This window comes from Giraffa tippelskirchi, chromosome 4, assembly GCF_054371585.1.
Source record: "Giraffa tippelskirchi isolate mGirTip1 chromosome 4, T2T-mGirTip1v1.2.pri, whole genome shotgun sequence".
Taxonomy (NCBI): domain Eukaryota; kingdom Metazoa; phylum Chordata; class Mammalia; order Artiodactyla; family Giraffidae; genus Giraffa; species Giraffa tippelskirchi.
In genome coordinates this window covers 90792048-90817334 of record NC_137278.1, presented here as the reverse complement: position 1 = coordinate 90817334, position 25287 = coordinate 90792048, and the positions used below count along the sequence as shown (strand labels likewise).

Below are 25287 nucleotides of genomic sequence, written 5' to 3'. Positions count from 1 at the left end.
CACTTGACCAAGGGCAGGGAGTGGGTAGCAAATAATCTGAGGCAGAGACAGAGAGAAATGTAGAAGACGGAGGGAGAAGAGGAGTGCAGGAAAAGAAAATATTCTTCCTGTGGTGCTTCTCCTTTCTTGATTAGTTTTTGGGGCAAAATACAACTTACTCCTCGGTGACAAAGGACCTCATAGAGATCTTAAGCCCACTATGACCATCATTCATCTAAGTTTAAATAACATTGTGTTTCAACCACTCATATGCTACATCCTATAAATACTGTGTTTCTCTTTTTGTTCACATTCTCTAGTGTTATCACCCTTGAGTAAAAGGACTTACATCTCTGAAAGCCCTTGTTTCTTAACTCTCCTGTCCCCAAGAGTCATCTAGTCCTCATTCTTACTAAAGTTCAAAGAATAAGGAAACAAGTTGGTGGAAGAAGCCCTAGGCTTTAGCGTCAGATACACATGAATTTTTAACCCTGGTTCTGTGTGATCTTCAGCAAGTCTGTAACTTCTCAGAGCTCAATTTCCTCATCTGTGATATGTAATAACAGCACCTACCTCATAGAGTCATTGTGTGGACTAGAAATAAGGTGTGAAAAGCCCTTAGCTCTGTGTGTGAGACACAGCCCAGGAAGATAAAGAGCCCCACACAGAGAAGTAAGGCTTGTAGAATTTTAATGTTTCATGATTGTCAACAGAACAGGCTCAAGGAGGTCCCCAGAGAATCTGTTCTGACTTTAGAAGCACTTCCTGTGGACAATGGAGGGCCCTGCCTCATCATACTCTGGCTTGCTGATCCACATCTGCTGGAAGGTGGAGAGAGAGGCCAGGATGGAGCCTCCGATCCAGACCGAGTACTTCCGCTCTGGGGGAGCAATAATCTGCAAAGAGCAAATGAGGTGAATCATGGTCAGTTGCCAAGGTATAGGGAAGGTGGTCCAGGAATCATCTCATCATACTGCCAGACTGCCCTGGGAAAGGACAGCCTTTGTGGTCAGAAAGGAACTAGGAGAAACCTTGTGGTAGATCAGACTATTGCTCAGATTGTCACTCTCCCTCCCATTTTACTCCCCTGCCCCTCCATGAGAAGAACGGGCTGGGCCCTGTCTGCTTTGGCCAATGGGATATCAGCAGACTTGACATAGTGGCTAGAAATGTGCTTCAGTCATGCAAGTGGGCACACTCTCTTGTGTCTCTGTCATCTTCATGAGAAGAACTTCCCTTAAAGAGCTACTGGCCCTTTAGCCTGAGCCCCACAGTGAGAGATACGCCCCTGACCTGAGTTGGCTAGACCTGCAGAACTGCCTAGCCAAACTTGACCCAAAACAACTGACTCCCAGCTGACCTGCAGATGCATGAACAGTAAATGCTTATTGTTATGTGACCTGACATTTCACAGTTGCTGTTACTCAGCAATAGCTAACCAATACAAACATCTATAAGGGGAGTGCTGTTCTGTTCTTGCCTGGGTGCATGGGCAGCTTGGTCCGGGATTCCTCCTTTCCGGAGTCTAAGCCAGCCTACTCAATAGTCTCTTGTATCTGAGAAGTTCTCAAATTAATACATGCCACTGGGATTCCTGAGCTTGGCCTTTAGAAATTCGTTGCCATGTCAGACAACTTTGAACTTCACCTAAAAGTGGATCCAAAAGGACTATGACTCTTCAACTAATTCCCGTTTCTGAAGGGACTAAGAATCCAATGCTAGAACAAGCCAGATGTGAAACAGATTTTTTTCTGGTCTCTTAAGAATCTCCCTACATATTTCCTAAATTGCAGAGATCATGGAATTACAGAATAAGTAGGGTCTTTAGAAGTTATCTTTTTCACGCAGACAAAAGTCACCCCGGGGCTCCTTTGACAGACACCTCAAGGACTGGCGCAGCCAATAAGAAGGTAATGGATTTTATTTCTGGACAGCTCTAGTTGTGAGCAAACTTTGGGCTGTCTTGGGCTGGAGGCCCTAAATCTCAGCCCCATTTCCACCCTACTCTCTTCTTCCATATTCTGGAGTTTGCCTCATCTCCCCCACACATCTTGCTGTCCAATTTGGCTGGGGAGTTTGTACATGCACACACCCTTGGGCACCTTTACTCACTCTCTTCCCCCTGCCTGCAGTGCCCTTTCCCTTCTGGTCTTATTTAAGCTGTTCTCCCATTGAGCATGTCTAATAATCAGATCTTAAACTTCTGAACAGCTGGCCATGTTACTAAACTCAGGGCATTGGCTCATAAATGGGCTATGCATCGAATCAGTGGTGTCCGTTTGTCAGTGTAGGTGATGGCAGTACCCCATATCTTCTGAACAGGAATCTGGGGGTGAGGTTAGGTCTGGTATCCTGACACATGGTCTTCATAAAAAACTACTGCCCAAGGCCTGGCACAGTGCCCACCATGCGGCAGGCCTCAATAAACACGACTGCTCTGGTGGTTCCGGGTGAGAAGAGCTCGTAGGTGCTCACCTGTTTTCTGGTGGCCCATTCTGCTTCCCTGGGCAGGGAGGCCTTTGTGAAAAAGGTTCTTAGAATACTAACATGTAGAACACACTTCCTCAGCTCAGAAGCCAACTTTATCATGAGATTCTGTAACTTTCAACCTATTTGTTATCTCTATTTGGCTCCTACCTTTTTCTAACCCCGCTAGCCAAACAGTTCATAGAAATCCTGAAAGGGTCTGTCTGACTGCTTGGGGACCAGAGGCTGGGGAGGGGTGGTAACACAGGTGGGCTCCTGTGCTGAGGAGGCCTATGAGGTGAGAAGCAGTGTGGGAGGGCTGCGGCCGAGATAGGACAACAGGTCAGAGGCTGTCCAGGAATCAAGGAATGTCCCTGTAGCCTGTCCTACAACCAGCATTCTCTCTTTGGAACTTTCGCCTTAAACAGGTTTCCCAGGTCCTTTTTAAAATTTAAAGATGGTGTGGTGTTGCCTCCTCCTTTTCTTTCTCTCTTTAACCTCCTCATTTCCTTCTCAACCTCTTCAACATTCTCTCCATTCCAAATTCATTTTACCTCCTTCTCATACAGTGTCCATGAGATTGTGCTTAAGAGCCCAGGATAAATGTGTCTCCCGTTCAGCGTCCCAGGAACATACCACCCCCCGCAAGATGAAATCTGCCTCAGGCCAGGATAAAGGCAACCACCAAGCTGTAGGCCTGGCAGCCTGACTTGGATCTGTGTACCCAAGTACACAGGTCTTTGTACAAAGAATAGGATGAGGGGAGCCAGGGTAGCACCCACCTTGATCTTCATGGTACTGGGGGCCAGGGCTGTGATCTCCTTCTGCATTCTGTCGGCAATGCCAGGGTACATGGTGGTACCCCCAGAGAGGACATTGTTGGCATATAAATCCTTGCGGATGTCAATGTCACACTTCATGATGGAATTGTAGGTTGTTTCATGAATTCCAGCTGACTCCATGCCTAGTAGAGACCACAGTATCTGGTCAGGACCCACCACCCCATACCTACAGCTCCTCAGGTGACCCTTCTATTGGGACAGCTACCCTGGTTTGCCTCAGTCACCTCCCTAATGGACTGTAAGATCAGACCCTCTAACTGGTCACTGCTCTGACTTGAGTTTCCCCTATTCTGAGTGATCGTTCACACCGCCACCTGATGAATATTTCTAGAGGGATGCTTCCATTGTATCACTTTTTTTACAACTTTATTGAGATATAATTCATGTACCATGATACTCCCCCCTTTAAAGTGTATAGTTTACTTTAAATAGTTGTACAACCATCACCACAGTCTAATTTTGGAACATATTGAGCACCCCCCAAATAAACTCCATACCCCTGTATGTATGGCAGACACTCTCCATTTTCCCCTTCTCCCCTTTCCTAGCCTTAGGCAACCACTAATCTATTTTCAATCTCTATAGATTTACCTATTCTGGACATTTCATATAAATGAAACCATACAATAATTGTTCTTTCATGTCTGACTCATTTCACTTAGCATAATGTTTGCAAGGTTGTTCCATGTTATAGTCGGTTATAGCCAAAAAATATCCCACTCTAAGGACATAGGACTTCCCTGGTGGCTCAGAGGTTAAAGCGTCTGCCTCCAATGTGGGAGACCTGGGTTCGATCCCTGGGTTGGGAAGATCCCCTGGAGAAGGAAATGGCAAACCACTCCAGTGTTCTTGCCTGGAGAATCCCATGGACGGAGGAGCCTGGCAGGCTACAGTCCACGGGGTCGCAAAGAGTCGGACACGACTGAGCGACTTTCCTTTCCTTTCCTAAGGACATAACAATCACATCATGTTTGCCTGCTAGTTGACATCTAGCCACCTTTGTCTGCAACCGAGATCTTCCTCAGTAAAAGGCCCTGCCTGCCAAAATAGCTCATGCCCACATACCTGAGTTTCCCCACCTCCAGTCTTTTTCTATGTGGTATTATTCCACACTGTAGACAGAGGAATCTTCCTAAAGAGAAATATTGACTTCTCTACTCTGCTGCTTAAAGACTTCCAGGGGATTTGAAATTGCTGATATGATTAACACCCATGGTCTTTGTGTGATCCAGCAGCTCTCTTCAGTTTCCTGTGTGTGAATGTGTGCACACACACACACACACACACAAACCCACACATACTTCACCTATGATGTCCCAAATAGAATATGACATGCACATATTTCACGATTTTCACAAGCTTTCCATCTGCCTTGCATGCCATTCCCCACTTTACACTCCTCCCATCCCCAGATACCATGAGGTAATGCTCATTCTTCAAGGTTCTGTTCAAAGATTCAGCTTCTCTGACAAGTCTTGCCAGATTGTTTTAGGCCTATAGCACTTTATCCAGTTTGCTATTTACCACTACATTGTATGTCAACATTTGCTAACAGGCCTTTCTCTTATATACTTCTCAAGATTATAGTTATCCTTGTATTAAATATTATCTTATTTAATCCCTATCTAGTAGGTACTATCACGATTTCCACTTTATAGATAAAAAAGCTAAGATTTGAAGAAGGTAACATGCCCAAGGTACAGCACTTGAAGGACCAGAATCAAGACTTAAAGCCAGGTCTGACCCCCAAAGCCACTCTGTTTACTCGTATAGATTTCAGACCCCGTGATCTAAATGGTGAGAATTCAAGAAGAGTTTTGTGTTTTAACCTCATTCTTAGTTTCATGTTATATTCCCATCCATTTTTCCTTTATTTTGGTTTCCTTACCCTTTTATTTAAAATTAGATTTTATCTAGTTGTATTGTTCATGTATTTTCAGCCTTTTCTGGAAAAATATGGGTAAGTATAAACAATAAACAGTGTGTGTGATTGGCTGGGACTAAGGCAGAGCCTCACCAATGAACGAGGGCTGGAAGAGTGTCTCCGGGCAGCGGAAGCGCTCATTGCCAATGGTGATGACCTGCCCATCTGGCAGCTCGTAGCTCTTCTCCAGGGAGGAAGAGGAGGCTGCCGTGGCCATCTCATTCTCAAAGTCCAGGGCCACGTAGCACAGCTTTTCCTTGATGTCTCGCACAATTTCTCGCTCAGCTAGAAAGAGTAGAAATGACAGAGAGTAGATACTCAGCTCTGCTAGTTTGGTTGTCCCAGTTTGGTCTCCATGAAAACTTCCTTCTACCTTGTCCTTTGGATTCAGTCTTAAGATTTGCTTGATTCTCAAGCAAAACTTTGCGTGTACTTTTCACCTAGCTCTTATCACTCTGTCTTGACAAAGCTGCAGGCCTTCCTGAGGGCCTTGCAGGACACATTTCCCATCTAGATGGAGGCTTATATGCTGGGATTGTACAGAATCTAGGAAGGCCCCTACCTATAAACTCTTCCTGCCCTGGGGGCCACTCCCCCTTAGAAATTCAGACCTCAGTTATTCCATTTGTCCTCAAACCATAAACACTTCTAGGTGATGAAATGCACCACCAGTCTTGCCACCATTCAGCCCCATAAAAACTAGCTCTGATCCTGTGGACATGAATGTGGACAGAGGTAGCAGGACCCTGGGGAGGGAGGGTGTGCTGTGAAAGCACAGTTAAAGGAGGGTGAAGACAAGCGCTTCTTAGAATGAGTAGGTCCAAGCCTGGTATCTCTCCCCAGGGTGTCTTGGTTGGGAAACTTCTCCCTTGCAAAAGGCTCCCCTGACTATCTGGTCTGGTCCAGGGCCCCAACCCCAGCTTATGGCCTCCCTATCTACCCTAAGAGAGTTTGAGGACACAGGGCCACTGACTTCTCATTACTCATGAGAGTTTCTGGTTCTAGATCAGATTTTGTTCTGAGCTCAAGTCAAGTCCAGAAAGAGTATGGGTACCTGTGGTCACAAAGGAATAGCCTCTCTCTGTGAGGATCTTCATGAGGTAGTCCGTGAGGTCACGACCAGCCAAGTCAAGGCGCATGATGGCATGAGGCAGTGCATAGCCCTCGTAGATAGGAACATTGTGGGTGACACCATCCCCTGAATCCAGGACGATGCCTAAGGACAGAGGAGATAAGACCTATGAAAATCTTTATTTTTTTCATCTGTTTCTTTCTGAGACCTGTCACCAAACGATCTTCAACAACTATATTTTTCTTTAGCAGATAGAAAATTCACCCACTGTGAGAATTACCAATCATATTTTTTGTGTATGTCAATTTTGTGTATGTCAGTTTGTTTTCCCAAATGAAACTGTAGGCTTCTGGAAGGCAAATGAAATATCTCCTCTTCTTATATTCCTTGAAACACTTTCACAAAAATGCATACTTGTCAATTGGCATCTAGGATGCACATTCTTTAAGTTAGAGTGAATAATTTGCATATCCTTCAGGCATCAAACTAACATATACACTCATGCAATTAGAATGTTAGCACTTAAAAGTGATGAAGACTTAAAAAAAAAAAAAAAAAAGAATGTTAGCACTAAAAGAACTATAAAAACCAGCTTGAAAAAAATGAACATTCTCTACTGATAAAACTTTTAGTAAACCATGAAAGGATATAAGTTTTCTCAACATGGTAAGAAATCCCTCTTGATCCAACAGCCATATAATTGATGGGGAAATGTTACAATATTGTTGCTGTATTATTATTATTTAATATTGTCCTAGATGTTCTAGCCAATGCAATATGACAAAAAATAGAAATAAGAGGTATTATTATCAAAAGGAAAGAGGATCATCATTATTTGCAGATAAAGTGGTGTGTATGTTAGTCCTTCAGTCGTGTCTGACTCTTTGAGATCCCCTGGACTGTAGCCCGTATTTAAAAGACCTAAGAGGACCAACTGAGAAACCAGTAGAGTTAATAAGATGTCTCAGTAAGGGCTAGATCCAAAATAAATATCCAGAGATCAGTAGCTTACTCTTATACAAGGATGTTGGTCACAGAGTATTTTATAATAAGCAAAAATTGGAGACAACCTTAAAGGTACTGCATTAGAGAAATGGTAAAATCAATCAACCAATCATGGAAGCATCACACACAGTGACTACCCTGTGGCATGTGAACATGATGTTCACAGCATAAATCCAAGTGCAAAGCGCAGGATACAAAACTGTATGTACCAGCATTTCCCCATCATTGTCCTTATCATGTGCAGTGAAATTATCCTTCAATTTCTTCTCTCCTCCACTAGACTGTGTTAGCTGCAAAATGGCTGATCTGTCTTGTTTCCCAGTGTTGCCCATGGCCTGCAGTGTTTGGCACATGGTATGAAGTATTGGAGAATATTTGAATGGATGAATAAATGGACAAATCAATGAATACATGAATGAATGTTTGAAAGATGTTTGTGGAAGCTGTCAAGCCCTTATTAAAAATCACTTCATTTTGAAGTTCCTTCTGTTTCCCTGAGTTTTCTATGCCAAGGCCACCTCATAGTTATACATCCACCATCATAGATTCTGCCATTGCTGCTTCGTGAGCAGAAACATTCCAGTACTGTTGGAAAGTGTGTACAAGCTCCCAGACTAACTGTTGTGATGGAAATGGCCCTTGCAGTCATGATTTGCTCATGTAAATTCTCTTTAGCTATACTGGGTAGACTTGCACCTGTATTCTACCTGGGCTTCCCTCTGTTATCCTTCACCCAGGTTTTCGGTGGACTTTGGCTGTCCCTTTGATTCTTCTGAACAGGAATCTCTACAGGAGCCCAGTTTTCCCTTTCTTCCCCTCAAGTCAAAAAGGGAACAGATTATAGGGCTACTTGCCTGTTGTGCGGCCAGAAGCATAGAGGGAGAGCACAGCTTGAATGGCAACGTACATGGCAGGGACGTTGAAGGTTTCGAACATGATCTGAAAGAACAATGCAGAACAGAAGACAATCAGAAATCATAGCTCTCTTGGCCCACAGAGTGGTTGTTAATTTTATTAACGAGGGGAACTGTGCCTGTTTACCCCGCTCCCACCTCCCATGCGTCCTGGCGTGGACTGCACGCACAGCAGGTCCTCAAAAAACTCTTCTGCACTGATGCATGGTTGGGAAAAAATCTGGCCAAGCATCCATGTGTGTTCCTGTGCTGGTATTCAGGTCTTTCTAGCCTCTTACCTGGGTCATCTTCTCCCTGTTGGCCTTGGGATTCAGAGGGGCCTCTGTGAGCAGGGTGGGGTGTTCCTCAGGGGCTACCCGAAGCTCATTGTAGAAGGAGTGGTGCCAGATCTGGTTGGGAGAAAAGTCAGGTGAGTCCAGCAGACTCTCAGTGGGCAGGAAAATTCCTACTGGCATGCCCGTACTGGGGGAGGATGGCTATGATGGTCTCAGAATAGACTGGATCTGGAGAGGAGGCCCGTCAACACTGGGAATTTCTGATCGCTCTTTCAAGGGTATATTCCTTCTCATCAGGGCCCCAGACAGGACTCAGACCTAGGGCCAACACACTCAGTGTGTTGATTATTTCCATCTGACCTTGGCTCCTCTTTACTCCGCTCCCTTGTCTCCCCCTGGGCCCCAAGGGACCAGGTGCACTGCAGCTCTCTGGCTTCCGGCTGTGTTTGGCTGATCAAAGATACCAGCAAGGGGTTGCAGAGTGCGAGGACGAAGGAGGGCAGGGTGCCGTCCTGGCCAAGCCGAGGTCTCCCTGAGCACGGCTCCTATTGTGTGGCCCCTCTTCAGGCTCCAGCTCTTGCTGACCTCTAGCCTCGCCACCCTTGCCCTTCAGCCTTCCAGCCCTAAGAGCTTCCCCTTTTGCTGGTACTCGGGTGTCTCTGCCTCTCTTTCTGGTTCCCTAACCTGCTCACACCTCTGTAAGTAGTCCTTCCTTAAATTAATTCAGAACCCCAGCTGAGTGTATACTGTCTCCTGTTGAAGCCTGACAGATATGCATGAACTGTCACTGTCTATTATTGACCAGACTGTCTTCAGAGCAGGGTTTCTCAGCCTCAGTGCTTTGACATTTTAGGTCAATAATTCTTCATCATAGGGGCTGACCTGTGCATTACAGGATGTTTAGCAGCATCCTCGGCTTCCACCCACTAGATGCCAGTAGCACTTCTCCAGTTGAGAAGAGCACAAATGTCTCCAGAATTTGCCAGATGCCCCTGGGAGGCAAAATTATCCTGGCTGAGAATCACTGCTTTAGATGAAGCTAGTTCTTTTTTTTTTACTTCTATATGTATGCTGTGCTTAGTCGCTCAGTCGTGTCCAACTCTTTGTGACCCCATGGACTGTAGCCCGCCAGGCTCCTCTGTCCATGGGGATTCTCCAAGCAGTAATACTGGAGCGGGTTGCCATGCCCTCCTCCAGGGAGTCTTCCCAAACCAGGGATTGAGCCGAGGTCTCCTGCATCGCAGGCAGATTCTTTACCATCTGAGCCACCAGGGAAGCCTAGTAGTTTACTACTACATTTTGAATATCTAATAGTTACAGGGCGCAATATTAGATTCTGAAAACATTGCATGGTAGTTTTAGAGCAAGTTACTTCTGCCCACTGTGTCCAGTTCCCTCTGAGTGATCCAGACAGCAAACAAGAGCCTTCATTTCAGAGGGATTCGGCAGAGAGTGGTGGGGACACAGGGCTTTGATTTCCCCAGAGGCGGGGCACAGACTTCTTTGTGTCCATTGTACCCATGTATTTATGGGCCTCCGGTTTTGTGCTAGGATGGTGCTAAATGTAACCTTAGTTTCCAAGTCTAGAGTGGAGAAAAGCAGTCAAAAAGACAAAATGCAAAGACACAGTCATATTCAAGTGAAGGAAGAGGCAGGAGAAGTTCATTTTCTAGGAGGTCTGAGAGAGGTCTCCAGAGGCTGAGAAGGGCACCCGAGGCAGAGCGAGTGGCGCAGGCAGAGGCCGCAGGCTGTGGGGGCGTCACAGGAGGCAGAAGGAGACCGCAGTCAGGCTTGATAAGGTGATGGCAGTGTCTCCTCAAATGTGGCCTCAACTGCGTACGGATAATCGCTGTAGGTGCAGCTTCCCAGGCTGTATCCCAGGCCCATAAATCAGAATCTTTTTGGGTGTTGGGCCCAACCATCTGCACTTGATTTTATTTCATTTTCAAAAGCTTTTATCAAGTACTTTGAAGTTTAAGTTATGAAGTACTTTAAAAGTTAAAGATGTTGACAATTGTTAAACTAGGAAAATATCTTTAAGAGGAATAAAAATTTCCCACATTCTCATCACTTACTAATAAACAGTTAACACTTTGGCTTTTTTCTCTCCCTAATCTTTCATCTTTATGTATGTTCAAATTTATTACTATTATCATTTATTTATTTCATATGCTTTCATTTATTACTTATTACAATTACACTTCTGTGTTCAATTTTATTTCCCGCCACTTTTCAGTTAATATAAATAAATAATTTTCTTTTTCATAGTAAATATTTATTTTTAATAAATTGAATTAAAAATTATTTTAACGCTTACACAACAGTTGATCATATCTCATCACCATCATATATTTAATCACATTGCTATTCAGGGTAGCCTTGATTTTTTTTAGAATCTTGTGAAAACTATCTTTGTTCCTATTACATTTTCTTTTTTCTGTTCAGGATGTTTTCCAAAAAAAAAAAACTCTAAGAGGGGCTCCACATAACAATTGTGACTAATGCATACTGCTGTGTGGCTGAGACTAGCACAGCACTGCAAAGCAAGCATTCTACAACAACAACAACAAATTGTCCATCTAGAATTACTTTCAACTCTTTCAGCAGTGCCTGAGTCTTTATCATAAAAAAAGTTCATTCAGCTGATTCAGTATCCATTCATTCTTTGGTTAATCTTCACGTACAGTTTTCTCAAATGTACTTTCAAATATTGCATAATGCTGAAAACCATGAAATATCCCCAAGACTGTCTGAAAAATGAGAGGGATCACCATGGCTTTTATCTCTGTTTGACAAGGCAGCAGCCAATAAAGTAAACCCCTTCCTTTTGGTGGCAGTGGAACAGTATACTTGACTGCCAGACATCCATTTTTATAAAAAGCCAAAGCAGTGGGGGTATAAAACATCACACACCATGCCAACCAGTGAACTTCTCAGAACACAATTTTCCTGGCTCGCATTACCTAAATACAAAGCATCTGTTATAAGAAGCTTGTAAGAAACTATGGTGGACAAAAATGCAAGTATAGTCAATGATGCATATGTCTTCAAAGCATCATGTTAAACCTTGAAGCAATGCCTGAAAATGTTTCCCAGTATTCCAGGGAAAGCAACTATTGTTCCAAAGGTCACTGTTCCATATATAGAAAAGTCTTTTCTTTTCTAAGGTATTCAAATTTTTTTCTATGATTGCAACAACCATTGGTTTTCTGAGTTTTGCATCTCTTATAGAAGTACTGGACTGACCATGTGTATATGTTGGCATCTTGAGGTCCTTGCATGTTTCCCCAGCTCCCACCAGCACCACACCTGAAGCCCTCAGTTCAGCTCCTGCCTCATGCCTGAGTGCTGCCATCTTAGTGGCTCCTGGAAAATGTTTTGATTTCTATTACTCACAAAGAGGCTAATTTTGTCTTTACTTCAGAATAAGAAATTGCCTGTTTCACTCTTACCCGCATTCAGTGTTCTCACTCTTAAAATATGAAATAATTTGATAGATAAAAATAACACCTAGCTGTTTTACTCTGAATTTTAAAATAAAACTTTAAGTAATTTTTCAAATAAGTTTAAACTTTTTCGGATTTTCAACTTTTAATCATTTCTATTTGCCAATTGTCTGGTCATGTCCCTTGATTATTTGTCTGGTGGATACTTTGTGTTTTTAATGATCAATTTATGTTAGTTGTTTATATTAATTCTCTGTTGCACTAGTTGTGAAATTTCTTTGCAATCTGTTGTTTTCCTTTTAAATTTGGTTTTATTTTTCACATACTAGAAATTATGATTTTTAAGAAATGACATTTGTTATTCTTTTTCTCTATGACTTCTTTCACCAGAAATTTGATACTCATACTTACTATAATCATTAATTTTTTTATATTTAACTTTTATATTCAACTGATATGCGTTTGATGAAATTCTATGAGGTAAGGGCCATAAACAGATTCCCTGCCCCCTAAATAATGAATAAGTTGTCACAGAATAATTCATTGAATAATCCTTTTTTCCCCTCTGGTCTTGGAAGTTACATTTACTGTGTATTTCTTTTTTACCTCTGTACTGGCACCAGATTGTTTTAATTTGTATAACTTTATATCTTAATATTCAGATATAGCAAGTCTTTTTCTTATTCATAATAGTCTCACAAATTTTGTCTTATTTATTTCTCCATACTTTATGATTATCTTGCGGAATTAAAGCTTGTGATATTTTTAGTCAAACTCAAGGAAGCAGAGAGTAAAAATGGAGCTACCAGGAGCTGGGGGGAGGGGAAAGGAAGGTGCTCTTGGTCAAGGCGCACAAAGTGTCACGACTGAGTGACTTTCATTTTACTTTTAATGAGTGGAGATTCCTTAAAAAACTGGGAATACAACTGCCATATGACCCAGCAATCCCACTGCTGGGCATACACACCGAGGAAACCAGAATTGAAAGAGACGCGTGTACCCCAATGTTCATCGCAGCACTGTTTACAATAGCCAGGACATGGAAGCAACCTAGATGTCCATCAGCAACGAATGGATAAGGAGGCTGTGGTACATATACACAATGGAATATTACTCAGCCATTAAAAAAATACATTTGAATTGGTTCTATTGAGATGGATGAAACTGGAGCCCATTATACAGAGTGAAGTAAGCCAGAAAGAAAAACACCAATATAGTGTACTAATGCATATATATGGAATTTGAAAGATGGTAACGATAACCCTATATGCGAGACAGAATAAGAGACACAGATGCATAGAACAGTCTTATGGACTCTGAGGGAGAAGGTGAGGGTGGGACGTTCTGGGACAATAGCATTGAAACATGTATATTATCATATGTGAAACAGAACACCATTCCAAGTTCGATGCATGAGACAAATGCTCAGGGCCGGGGCAATGGGATGACCCAGAGGGATGGGATGCGGAGGGAGGTGGGTGGGGGGTCCAGGAAGGGGAACACATGTAAACCCAGGGCTGATTCATGTCAATGTATGGCAAAAACTATTACAATATTGTAAAGTAATTAGCCCCCAACTAAAATAAATAAATTTATTTAAAAAAAAATTAATTTGAAAAAATTTGACGGATTTATCCAATTCAGTTTTTCTTTTAAGGTGTGAAATATATTTTTAGGAGTTTGTTTAGAGTTCATATTACTATTGTGAATAAAAATTTTGTCTATTGTTTTTAAATTAGATATTATTAGACATATACAAGTAATATGTGCCACATATTGAGGATTAAGTATGCTCCATGCTTTGGGATTATACTATTTGCCTAATTCAACCTTCAAATTATTAGACATATACAAGTAATATGTGCCACATATTGAGGATTAAGTATGCTCCATGCTTTGGGATTATACTATTTGCCTAATTCAACCTTCAAAGCAACCTAGTGAAGAAAGTATTTTTATTTCTATAAATAAGGAAGCTGAGGTTTAGAGGGAGTTTTTGCTCCCAGATCTCCCTGCCTGTGGTTCCAGTATCTGTGCTTTTAACCGCCCCACAGAGTGAAGCAAAAAGCAATTGCAGTTGTTATCTGTTTATCTCTCATTCGGAGTGACTGAATTTAAGGTTTAGAGAAAAGTGTATGTGAAGCACAGATTTCAAATCAGCTTTCTTTATTCCCAGCCACAGTCTGCTCAATAAGCCCTCTGTTACATTTCAAAAGACAGTCATTGCAGAAACAAGAATTCTCAGACAACTGTCAGTGGAATTTATCAAAAGAATATTAGAAATATTGTACACCAACTATACTTCAATTAAAAAAGAATATTAGAAAGGTTCTATTAGCATTTTGCACGTGATTTTGTTGAACATAAACTATTATTTAAAAATTACCCCCATATCTTCCTTTTCTAGATATTTTATTTTCATTTATCATTCACAGGTGTTTTTGTTCCTGATATTAGTATTTCCTAGGTATCTAGTGAAAGTTTGATTTTTCTGTTTTGGCCACACCATCTGGCATGCAGGATCTTAGTTCCCAGACCAGGGATGGAACCCCTGTGCCCTGTGGTGGAAGCATGGAGTCCTAACCACTGGACCACCAGGGAAATCTGCCCCTTCTCCCATTTTCTGACATGAAAAAAAGCTTCTAGAAACCAGTAGCGATTCTTACTCAAATTTTTCACTAGAGAAGCATCATAACAGTATAGCATCAATGTACCTATCTAAGCTCCTGACAGGGAAAATAAAAAGGAGAAGCTATTCACCTTTTTGGAGGGGACCATACATTTTAAAGAAGGATAAGCACTGGGTTGGAGTGAAAGCTGCAGGAAAGGATAAAACTGGGACTTAGGCTGGACCAGGTCCTCAGATGCCAGACAGGGAGTTAGGAACCTACTGTTAGTCAGTGAGGAGCTACTGAAGAGTCCTGGGAGGCAAGTGACATGATTTGGTCTGTTTTTAGAAGGACAAGCTTTGTAGCAGTGCAGAGAATGAATTAGGTGATTGAGAGAGGAGACAGAGAAATCAGCCAGGAAGCCACTGGAATCATCCAGTGAGAGATGTTGGCAGCTTAGGCTGGGGAATGCCCAGGGGGATGGACAGAAAGGAAAGAAAGAATTGAGAAACATCGTAGAGGAAGAGTTGACAGGGCAGAAGGTCTTGCTGATATTAAAATGAGCACATTACAGGAGGGGTCCACCAATACCTTTTCCATGTCATCCCAGTTAGTGATGATGCCATGTTCAATGGGGTATTTGAGAGTAAGGATCCCGCGCTTGCTTTGAGCTTCATCCCCCACATAGCTGTCTTTCTGGCCCATTCCCACCATCACACCCTGCAATGCAAAAGAGAAGGAAGGAGAATGGAATTGGCTGAGGGTTCCACTTGGAGGGATTCAGGCATTGGAGAGTCTCTGAAGGAGGATAAAGACAAGAAGAATGTCCTTTTTTCCCCCTGGAAACCAGACCGAAGGAGACAGGGTGAGGCAGATGCTGATGAACTGGGAAATGTTGGGAGAGAAGATGGATTATTTCTTGTGGGCGTGTCTCCCTTCTCTGTCCTGAAACAATGTCATTTTCTGAGAGAACAGGGCTCATCCATACATTTCTCCCTGTTACTTTACTTAAAACACACACACACGGCTCCCCATAGTTTCCACAATGCAGTGCTTCTTCCCGGTAACTCAAAGCCTTGGGTCCACATGAGCACATACCTGGTGGCGAGGGCGACCCACAATGGAAGGAAAGACAGCGCGGGGGGCGTCATCTCCTGCGAAGCCAGCTTTGCACAGGCCAGAGCCATTGTCACACACGAGTGCAGTGGTCTCTTCTTCACACATGGTGAGTGTGGCCAAGTGAACCAGGGTCTGGAGCACCTAGGGAATTGGGGAGAAGAGAGGTAATTGGCCACTTCTCAAAATTATGTTGGAGACGATCTTCTCAGCTTTGTGGTCTGACCCCATCGGCAACGAGGACCTAATTCCAGATGGACAGGCAAGGACCCGGCCCCGCACTCTGGCATTTGGGCCTCTTCCCTCTACCCTGCTGTTTTGGGCTCAACTGTGTACCCCCCAATTTCTGTGTGGAAGCCTAACCCTAGTACCTCAGAATGTATCTGTATTTGAGGATAAAGCCTTTAAAGAGATAATTAAGAGTAAAATGAGGTCATTAATCTATTATGACTGGTACCAAATATGCCTAATTCAATAGAACGGGTATCTTTACAAGAGAGAATGGAAACACAGAGACACACAGAGGAAGACCATGTAAAGACACAGCAAGAAGACAATCATCTACAAGCTAAGGAGAGAGGCCTCAGGAGGAACCAGCCCTGCTGACACCTTGCCCTCAGACTTCTAACCTCCAGAACTGTGAAAAAATAAAATTTCCCTTGCTAAGCCGGTCTGTGATACTTGATTATGGCAGCCCTCACAAACAAATCCACCTGCCTCTTAAAGACTTGAAATGATACAAAGTGTTAATCCAATGGAAAAACTCTCTACAGACTTAAAGTTCAGAAAAGAAATAGAAGAAACTTTCAATAAACATATAGTAAATATCATTTACTATATAAAAGAACTCTTACAAATCAATAAGAAAGAAGTAAATAGCCCAAAAGAAAAAAAAAAAAAACTATGAAATAGATAAATGACAGAAAAGGAAATGCACATACCCAACAATTACCTGAAAAGGTGACCAGCCTCATTAGTTATCAGGAAATGCAAATGAAATAAGACCATTTTCACCCATCTCATTGTTAAGATCCAAAGTTTTATCATAGGTGTTGGCTAAGTTGTGGGAACACTGGCACTCTTAAATCAGAAAAACACATCAATGCACAATCTGGCACTGCCTGAATGTCCCTTGTGGAATATTGTACTGAGGTTAAGGGAAAGGACAGGCAGATAGACATGGACTAATGTGGACAAGTTTCTAAACCATTCTACTGAGTGAACAAAGCAAGCTGCAGGATAGAAGGCCCAGCACAAAATATTTGTGAGTTTTTTTTTAAAGCACAAAAAATATTGTGCATTTTCCATAATTTTCTTTTTGTGGATGTGAACACATAGCAAAAAGTTCTGGAAAAACAAAAACTAAGGCTGATCATAGCAGTTACTTGGAGGTGGGAAGGGGACTGGGAGGAGAAGGGCCGTAATGTTCCAATTTTTAACAAGGAGACTGTATCCATGTACAGTTTATAAGTAAAATCAGTCATAACATATCATTAAGAAAAAAAAGATGCAGCAGTTCTAGGTGAAATGTACAATCCTAAGGGTAGAAGCCCCTGGAGGAGGATGGGGCAGCCTGAGAGGACAAGGAAAGAAAGAGAATTCATGATGGGACTCACTGCCCCTGTCGCTTCAGATGGAAAAAACAACAAAGAAGTCCTTCCTCCAGTGCTGACACCTGAATTGGGATGGATGCAAAGTGACTAGGGAATTAATTTTCTAACATCTGTTGCAGGGTTTTTTTCTTTGAGTGACCCAACAAATTCTTGACCCTTGTGACAAAGGAGAAGTAGTAGCAGTCTAAGAGACGGTGTGCAGATTGCTGTCCAGCTGGCAAGCCCCCGGTGGGAGGTGGAGAGGGTCTCAGCTGAGGGGGATGGGAGTCCAGAGAATACAGGCACAAGGCGTGGAAAGAGAAGGTGGCTGCAGAGCCCACCAAGCTTCATTCAGAACATCCAGCAGGCGGGGAAGAGGAGAGCTGCCACAGACACCTGGGACCCCGGTTCCCATATGACCTTATGTGGAAGGAGGACAGCAAAGACCATGACCAGAGTAAAGAGGAAGAGCCACAGGCCTGTGAAAGACTACCTAGAGACTGAGCAAAACCTTGTTCACACAATTTTCAGGCTTAAAGGAAGCCCTTCCTGTCATGTTCAAAACTGTGTACACTCGGGGAGAGGCCACCGGGACGTCTAGAATCCAACTCTGCTTGTCCTTGCTGACCCTCATCATCCCCTTAGCCATGGAGAGCAAGTCCCAGCTTTCTCACTCAGCCCACAAGGCCCAACAAGGTCTGGCCCCTGCCTGTGTCCCCAGACTCATCTCCTGTCTGGCCCCCCTCCTTGGCCTTCTCACTGTGGCTATGTGGAGTTTCTTTCCATCCTCCGAACTGTGTCATCTCCTGTCCCTTCTGGACCTTTAGATGCAGGGTCTGGAACACCCTTCTCCCAACCTGTTTACTACTCTGACTTCCATCACCTGTCAGGCTTCTGTATCAACATTGCATTTGCAGCCTTTTTGGCCCACCTGTCTCAGTGGCATAGAACAAACACTGGTGAGAAGACATCAAGGTCTGAAATGTGATGCAGATTGAAGGGAAGTGCCTAGTTGCTCAGAACCTATGGTTGCCAATGGGGAAGGGATAGTTAGGGAGTTTGAGATCAACATGTATACACTGCTATACTGCAAATAGATAACCAACAACATCCTACTGTATAGCACAAGGAACTCTGTTCAATGTTATGTGGCAGCCTGGATCAGAAGGGAGTTTAGGGAAGAATGAATACATGTATAGGTATGGCTGACTCCCTTTGCTGTCCACCTGAAACTATCACAACATTGTTAATTGGCTATATTCCAATATAAAATAAAAAGTTTTTTAAAAATTTAAAGAAAAAGTACCTAGTTGTTCAAAACAATCCTGTCTCTGGTTTGAACAGTTTCTGGATTGCAGAGAAGTTCCCTAACCTACCATGTTAGAACCATGGAGAAATGGAGCGATGTCAGGAGACAGAGGTGACAGAAGTTCCAGTGTTCAAAAAGGGAAACAAGGCAGATGTCTAAAACCTCAGGTAATCTTGATATCCAAATTAGGTGGGTTTCCAGAAGGCACTATTAAAGAAAGCATTATTAAAGAAGCAGTGATCTTATAACTGACTAGGGTTTACCAACAACAAATAGCCTCCTTTTTTCCCCCAGACTCCCTAGCTGGAAATGAGGAGAAGGTGGGAGAAATGGAGCTTAATTTGATCTTGGCATCTGACAAGTTCTCCTGTGACATCACTATTGATAAAGCCATGTGGGCAGAACAATAAAACAATTAGGCATATTTATAGCTACCTGAGTTACTGCCACTGCTGCTGCTGCTGCTGCTAGGTCGCTTCAGTCGTGTCCGACTCTGTGCGATCCCATAGACGGCAGCCCACCAGGCTCTGCCATCTCTGGGATTCTCCAGGCAAGAATACTGGAGTGGGTTGCCATTTCCTTCTCCAGTGCACGAACGGGAAAAGTGAAAGTGAAGTCGCTCAGTCGTGTCCGACTCTTAGCGACCCCATTGACTATAGCCTACCAGGCTCCTCCGTCCATGGGATTTTCCAGGCAAGAGTACTGGAGTGGGGTGCCATTGCCTTCTCCCTACTGTCACTGAAAGGTGTTAATTGATAGATCACTGTCAACCTGGAGGCAACCATATACCTCAGAACTCCACTCTTGGTCCTTTCTCATGTTTTATATATGAACTGGATGAAAATATAGAGTACATGCTGATCATATGTCCAGATAAAACACATAAGTTGGCTGGAAGGATCAAAATCTAAGATGATTTCAAAAAGCAGAGAAAAACAAGTTAAATTCTCTGGGATTAAACGTCTAACAGGATAAATAAGAGGTTGTGAAGGTGAGTCTGAATAACAAACTGTGAAAGTTCTTGTTCAGTCTCTGTGAGAAGGACCTGGGGTCTTGTGGACAGTCAGCAGTGTTCTGGAGCCAGGATACAAGCTGACCCCACCTCCAGCCTGAAAGCTGTGTCTGCTCCTTAGGACTACACTTGCCAGCAGAGGTATGGGAAGGTAGGCTCCCATTCACAGCTGACAAGGCGAACAGGACTACCTTTCTGAAGGAGAATTAAAAAATACTTACCAAAAGTCTTAAAAAAAAATACACGTCTTTTCACAAATACACTTCTAGCAATTTATCCTTGAAAGTGAAAGTGGAAGTTGCTCGGTTGTATCCAACTCTCTGTGATACCATGGACTATACAGTCCATGGGATGATTCTCCAGGCCAGAATACTGAAGTGGATATCCTTTCCCTTCTCCAGGGGATCTTCCCAACCCAGGGGTTGAACCCAGGTCTCCTGCATTGCGGGCGGATTCTTTACCAGCTGAGCCACCAGGGAAGCCCATTTATCCTTGGGTGAGTGCAAAGATTTGGCCAATTTTAATGCCAAAAAAAGTTATTGAATAATAAATAAAATGCTTGTAAACTAGTTGCCAGAAAACTTCCTATAATAGAGAGAGCAGAATATTTACTGCCATGGAAAAGGTGCAGGCTGTCTTGTTAGGTGAAACACAGTATATTCTGTGTTTGGATTTTTGGTAAAAACGCATCTTTAATTTTTAAAAATTGAAGGCCTTTCACACATATTATCTATTTAATACTCACAGAAGCCCTGAGTGAAGATATTTTTAGTTCCAACTTACAGATAAGGAAACGTGAAAGGGCTTAGCTCTCAGGCTGCTCACTGGGAGAGGTAGGGCTGGCCTCAGCACATGACGCTCCAAAGCCTGGGCTTGCCCTTTCCCCACCACCTCAGTGAAACCCACACAACGTCTCCATGTTTGGTGTTTTTGCTTCTGCCTCTCTGTCTCCCTAGCACTGCTGGCAGCAAAAGCCCTGAAACAAAAGGGTCAGTGTTCTTTTCTCTCTCGGAGCCTTTAGGCCCCTCCTATGCCATGACAAGATCTAGATTTATGTTGACAGCCCCCATGCCGGTGTGCAGCACGTCGTAGCTGCTCACTAAATGTTGAATGACAATCCCACCACCTGTCTGGGCTCCGCCATGACAGTCTGCTCTGCCCCTGCGAGCTGAACTCCCAGTTCCCACAGTCCCAGGCAGCTCGGTCACATGATTTAGAACCACAAAGGGATAGTCTTCTTCACAAGCTGGTCACAGAGAGCTGAGTTTCCTTGTTCTAGCAGGTGGTCCACCTTGAGGAGAAAACAACCTCCAAAGGTGGCCAAGAAGCAAAGCTGCACTTCTGTGACTATCTCCTTCTGGGGTCCCCTCTCTCTTGCGACCTGTAGTTCAAGCCGTTCTGGCTTTTCGGTGAACCCTATTGTCTCCCCCAGAAGTTCTGCACTCACAGGAAGAAAGAGCGTTGGACTTCATTTCCCAGCAGCTGAGACAAGCCACAGAGTGACTTCAAGCTGTCAGCCATGCCATTCTGCAGCACTTGAGGTGGATTCAGATCTGCTTTTTTTTTTGAAGTTGGAACCAAATGAGAAGCAAGGGAGGTGAAGGCAGGGGGAGGGCAGCTGGCCTGCAGGGGCCCTCTGGGGGAAGGCTTGGACCCTGGAGCTAGCCTCTCCTGGAAGATCTCTGCTGGGGGAAATTCTAAACCTCACTCAGCTGCTTGCTGGTAATTTGTGGCTAGACTTGAGCGTGTCAGCTGAACCAGAGCCAACGTCACTGTGGTTTCCTGGGTCACAATCGCTTTGCACTCGCAGAAAACCCAAGTGCACTGTTCTGGCCCTTTCAGCACGTACTACATCTGGGCTTCATTGAGGAGTTCACAGAGTTAGAAACACAGCTCCCCACTCCTCCCCAAAAAGTGGCCAAAACCCAAAGACATAATGAGTACAAAGGATTTGCTCACGCACACATGCCCCTGGCCACCAAGCAAATCCGAGAACAGGGTGAGAGCGCCCCACCCTCACTCTGAAGGTTTGGTTTCACAGTTCTCTCCTGCCCTCTTTTCTTTTCTCTCCTCGTTTCAGGTACCCCTTCCCATGGTTCAGTCCCACGGCTCCCTCTCTGGCCTTCAGTTTCCTCAACTGTAAAATGGGAATGGTGACATCTATCTTCCGGGATAATGGATCAAATGAAATAATGGAAATGAAGTGCTTTATAAACTGCAAATCAGGGTCAGCAAACTACTGACCCTGTAGTCTACAAACTACTGACCCTGTAGTCTACAAACTACAACACCCTTGAACTAAGAATAGTTTTGGTATTTTTTAATGGTTGCAAAAAAGTCAAGGAATAAGATTCTAATACCCAAGAAAATTATATGAAATAAAATAATAAAGCTCTACTGGCACACAACCACACCCATTTATTGATATATTGTCCACGGCTACTCCAGTACAATGGCAGAGTTGAGTAGTTGTGAGAGAGACCTTTAGACTCACAGAGCCTAAAATATTTAATATTTTGTTCTCTACAGAAAAAGTTTCCCAATCCCTGTTGTAAAGGACTGAAAAAATAATAATTCTTGTTATCTCTCTTATCTTCTCCATTAGAACTTGCTCTCAGGATGAAGTCTGCCACACTGGAAGGAGATGAAGGATCTGCTTCACCAATCAATGATTATTGAAAGGAAGGTTGAACTTATGCCAGTTCCCAAAGGCATTTTCATTTTAGTGAAAAGTTTGAGTCCTAAAAGGAAAGCCTCTCAAATATAGTGAGATTTCAAGTAATAGTTGGGGAAATAGATTGGAATGAGAGCTTCAGTTGACAGCTAAGCAGCTGCCTCTTATAATCTGCAAACGCATATATCCATACAATGACTGCATGAGGAACACTTCTATGGTGGAAAATTCTAGCGGCACCTCTTATTAACTTCAGGGTACCTTGACTTGGTTAATACACACTAAATTAAAAATGGCTTCTTGCTAGTAACCTCTCTGGTCCTCAGGAATCTGCCATTTGGACTTGCTGTTCTGGCTTTTATCCTGGCCACTCACTCTCTCCCCCTGCTCAGATCTAGACCTGACCCCTCTCCTGAGCCCCATAGCCCTGGCACCTCAACTCCGTCTCTGAGACTGCCATCCTCATCACCGTCCTCTGATTGGATTGGCCCTTCAGAGACTCGTACCCCCCACCCAGGATGGAGCCCAGTTCCCAAATCCTCCCTTTTCCTTCCCCTCCAATCCTCAGGCCTTTTATTTCTGCATCCATGCACCAATTGGGACCACTGCACTGCTGTAGCACTCTTGCCCTGTTCCAGTCCACTTCCCTCACAGCTGCCTGAGCAGTGTTTTCAGGGGGCAGACCTCTTGCTGTTACCATCCTGTGATGCCCCATTGCCCAGTCCTTTAGTTTAATGTAGAAAGCCCTAGTAATCTGGCCCCACCTTCTCCTCTGACTTTAGAACTCCCTGCTTCCTGCCTTGAAATCTATATTCAGTGGAGCTGAGCCACTTAAACAGTCCCAAAGACTATGTGTCCTCTGTCCTGGGACTATCCTGACTTTAGGACCCAGGTTAGGTACCCCTTCTTCCGGGAAGCCTTCCCTGATAACTTCTGGGCTGGGTGAGGGGCTCCTGGGCTGACTCCTTTCATATATTTATCTTTTCCATGGTTCTCATTTGTCTCTCCTAGTGATTGCAGAGCCCCTACTCTGTCCTGAAGGAGCAGGGACAATGCCTGCTTACATAACAAGTGCTCAAGAAATGTTGCCAGAATGAACAAAGGGAAGGAGGAAAGAAATCTAGCTTCAAGGTCATGACGTCATATTGCCCATCCAGGTTTCCCAGGTGTGACATATAATATCTGCTCATTAGATTTCCTCTAGTTCCCCTCCATCTCTGTCACAGGAATCTCTGTCTCTCTGCAGCCCAAGGGCTAACCTCAAACTCTAAACCCATTCAAATGGTAAAAGCAAGAGCTTAAAGCCTCCCTGTGCAAAGTGTGGTCCCAGACCAGCCACCTCAGCCTCACCTGGGAGCTTAGTACGAGTGGAAATTATCAGCCTCCATCCCAGTCTACTGAGTTAGAATCTGGGTTAAGGCAGTCTGTTTTAGCAAGTTGTCCAGGTGATATTTAATGTCTGAGCACTCAGGGCCAGGCCCTGACAGTGTTGAGCTGGGAATTTTCTACAAATATTATCTCATTTAATCCTCACAACAGCACTGCCAGGGAGATATTATTAGTATTACTTCCATTGCTGAGTAGTCTGTCTCCAAGGCCTGCACCACTACACCAGCCAGCCTCAGCTGTAAAGAGATGTTAGCAGAGTCTGATCACAAAGGTGGACACAGCCCCTTGGTCTATTTTCCTCTTAATTATTTATGCTCACGTGTCTGTGTGTGTGTGTCGCTGGGGGAGGACAACGACATTGGTGGTGGTCTCACAGCGGAGTGAGGGTCTTAACTTCTCCAGGTCTCAGTGTCTTCATCGGAGAATGAATTATTAATAGATGGTTCCACTTCCTTCCAGCCCTAAAATCACATGATGCCCTGGGACACTTACCCCACCCTACTCCTGATTTGTTGCATCCTCCAATGACCCTGGAGCCTTCAAGACCGAGAAAACTCTTAGCCAAGGATGAATCAGAAGTCTGAGAGACAAGAGGTGGTCTGAAGAAAATACTCACCCATCCCCAACAAGACATCTCACAGACACAAGGGCTATGACTGGTTTGGATTTAAATGCCCCAGGAAGTCATTTCTCTGAAAAGCATCTGCTCCCCTAAACAGCCTCCCAGATATTCTGAGCCATGACAAAGGACACGGATATAGATCTGCACCAGCCCTGGTGAGCAGTGAGAAAAGAGAGAGCGCAGGTGGCATATCCCACCCAGCACCTAGTTAAGAGGGCAGGGAGCCGTGTTCTGGGCTGCCCTTTCCCTAGGATGCCCCACGGCCAGAAATGCCTTTTACTGGCAGGCAGCAGTGTGCTTGCAGGCACCACTGCACACCAAAGGCCTTGACGTGTGACCTAGGCCAGCGTCACCAAAGCCAGGCCAATCTGAAGGCGCCTCCTGCACCCAGGGGGCCAGGCAGTCCCAAAAAGACAGAGACGGCAGAAGCTGTATAGTACTCACCGAGTGTAGGAGAGGTCCTTCTCCCAGTGACTGAGGGCTGGTGTGTCTTTGGCATAAATACCAGAGCAATATAAAACCCCAGAGGCGGATCTTCTTTAAACAGAGTCCCTAAAAAGGCCAGCTGACGGTGTGTTAGCAATATTACCATATAAGGTGGTTTTTTCAATAAATCGGCCTTGGGGGTGGGGAGGGTGGAGAAGGGGGTTGGATAGAGTGAATTATCATTTGAAAAATGTATGCAAAAGGACTCCAGAGGCAGCAGCCTCGGTGCTGGCGGATTTGTTCCTTTTATGCTGCACTTGCATAAACAAGACTCACACCAGGCCTTATAAGCTGCCCAGAGTGAGGCCAGATGGAGCTCTGCTCCTGGAGAGAGAACCATACCAAGAATGGCAGTGGGCCGCCTCCCTCCACACCTCCCTACTTAGGCCCTGCTGCCCGCCACCCCAGGGTGGTGTTCCCAAAATGGATGCAATTGTGCCTGGTCTGGTGCAAGCCCAGGTCAGCTAAAAACCAGAGGGAAATGCCATCCACACCTGGGAAAGCAATCCCGTGTACTCTCCTCACCTGTTGCCCCTCATGCAAGCTCCTAATCCC

The 25287-nt window shown here is 44.1% G+C and overlaps 1 protein-coding gene and 1 pseudogene across 7 annotated transcripts; both read right to left on the bottom strand.

The window, feature by feature from the left end:
• Positions 1-652: 652 nt before the first annotated feature.
• On the bottom strand, positions 653-24734 carry ACTG2 (actin gamma 2, smooth muscle). Of its 7 annotated transcripts, XM_081483791.1 has the most exons (10): positions 18985-19279; positions 18617-18756; positions 15631-15792; positions 15124-15252; positions 8481-8591; positions 8143-8227; positions 6266-6427; positions 5305-5496; positions 3228-3409; positions 653-875 (listed from the first exon to the last, which is right to left on the bottom strand). In XM_081483791.1, exons 2-10 carry the CDS (start codon positions 18617-18619, stop codon positions 732-734), a joined length of 1170 nt encoding a protein of 389 aa, XP_081339917.1. In that variant the 5' UTR covers positions 18620-18756; positions 18985-19279; the 3' UTR covers positions 653-731. The 7 variants fall into 7 exon arrangements, with proteins under 7 accessions (XP_081339917.1, XP_081339921.1, XP_081339918.1 ...); XM_081483795.1 differs by lacking the exons at positions 18617-18756; positions 18985-19279 and adding an exon at positions 24691-24734 and having other exon boundaries at positions 15631-15800; XM_081483792.1 differs by lacking the exons at positions 18617-18756; positions 18985-19279 and adding an exon at positions 24691-24734.
• On the bottom strand, positions 11135-11816 carry LOC145544494 (complex I assembly factor TMEM126B, mitochondrial-like; annotated as a pseudogene).
• Positions 24735-25287: the final 553 nt, after the last annotated feature.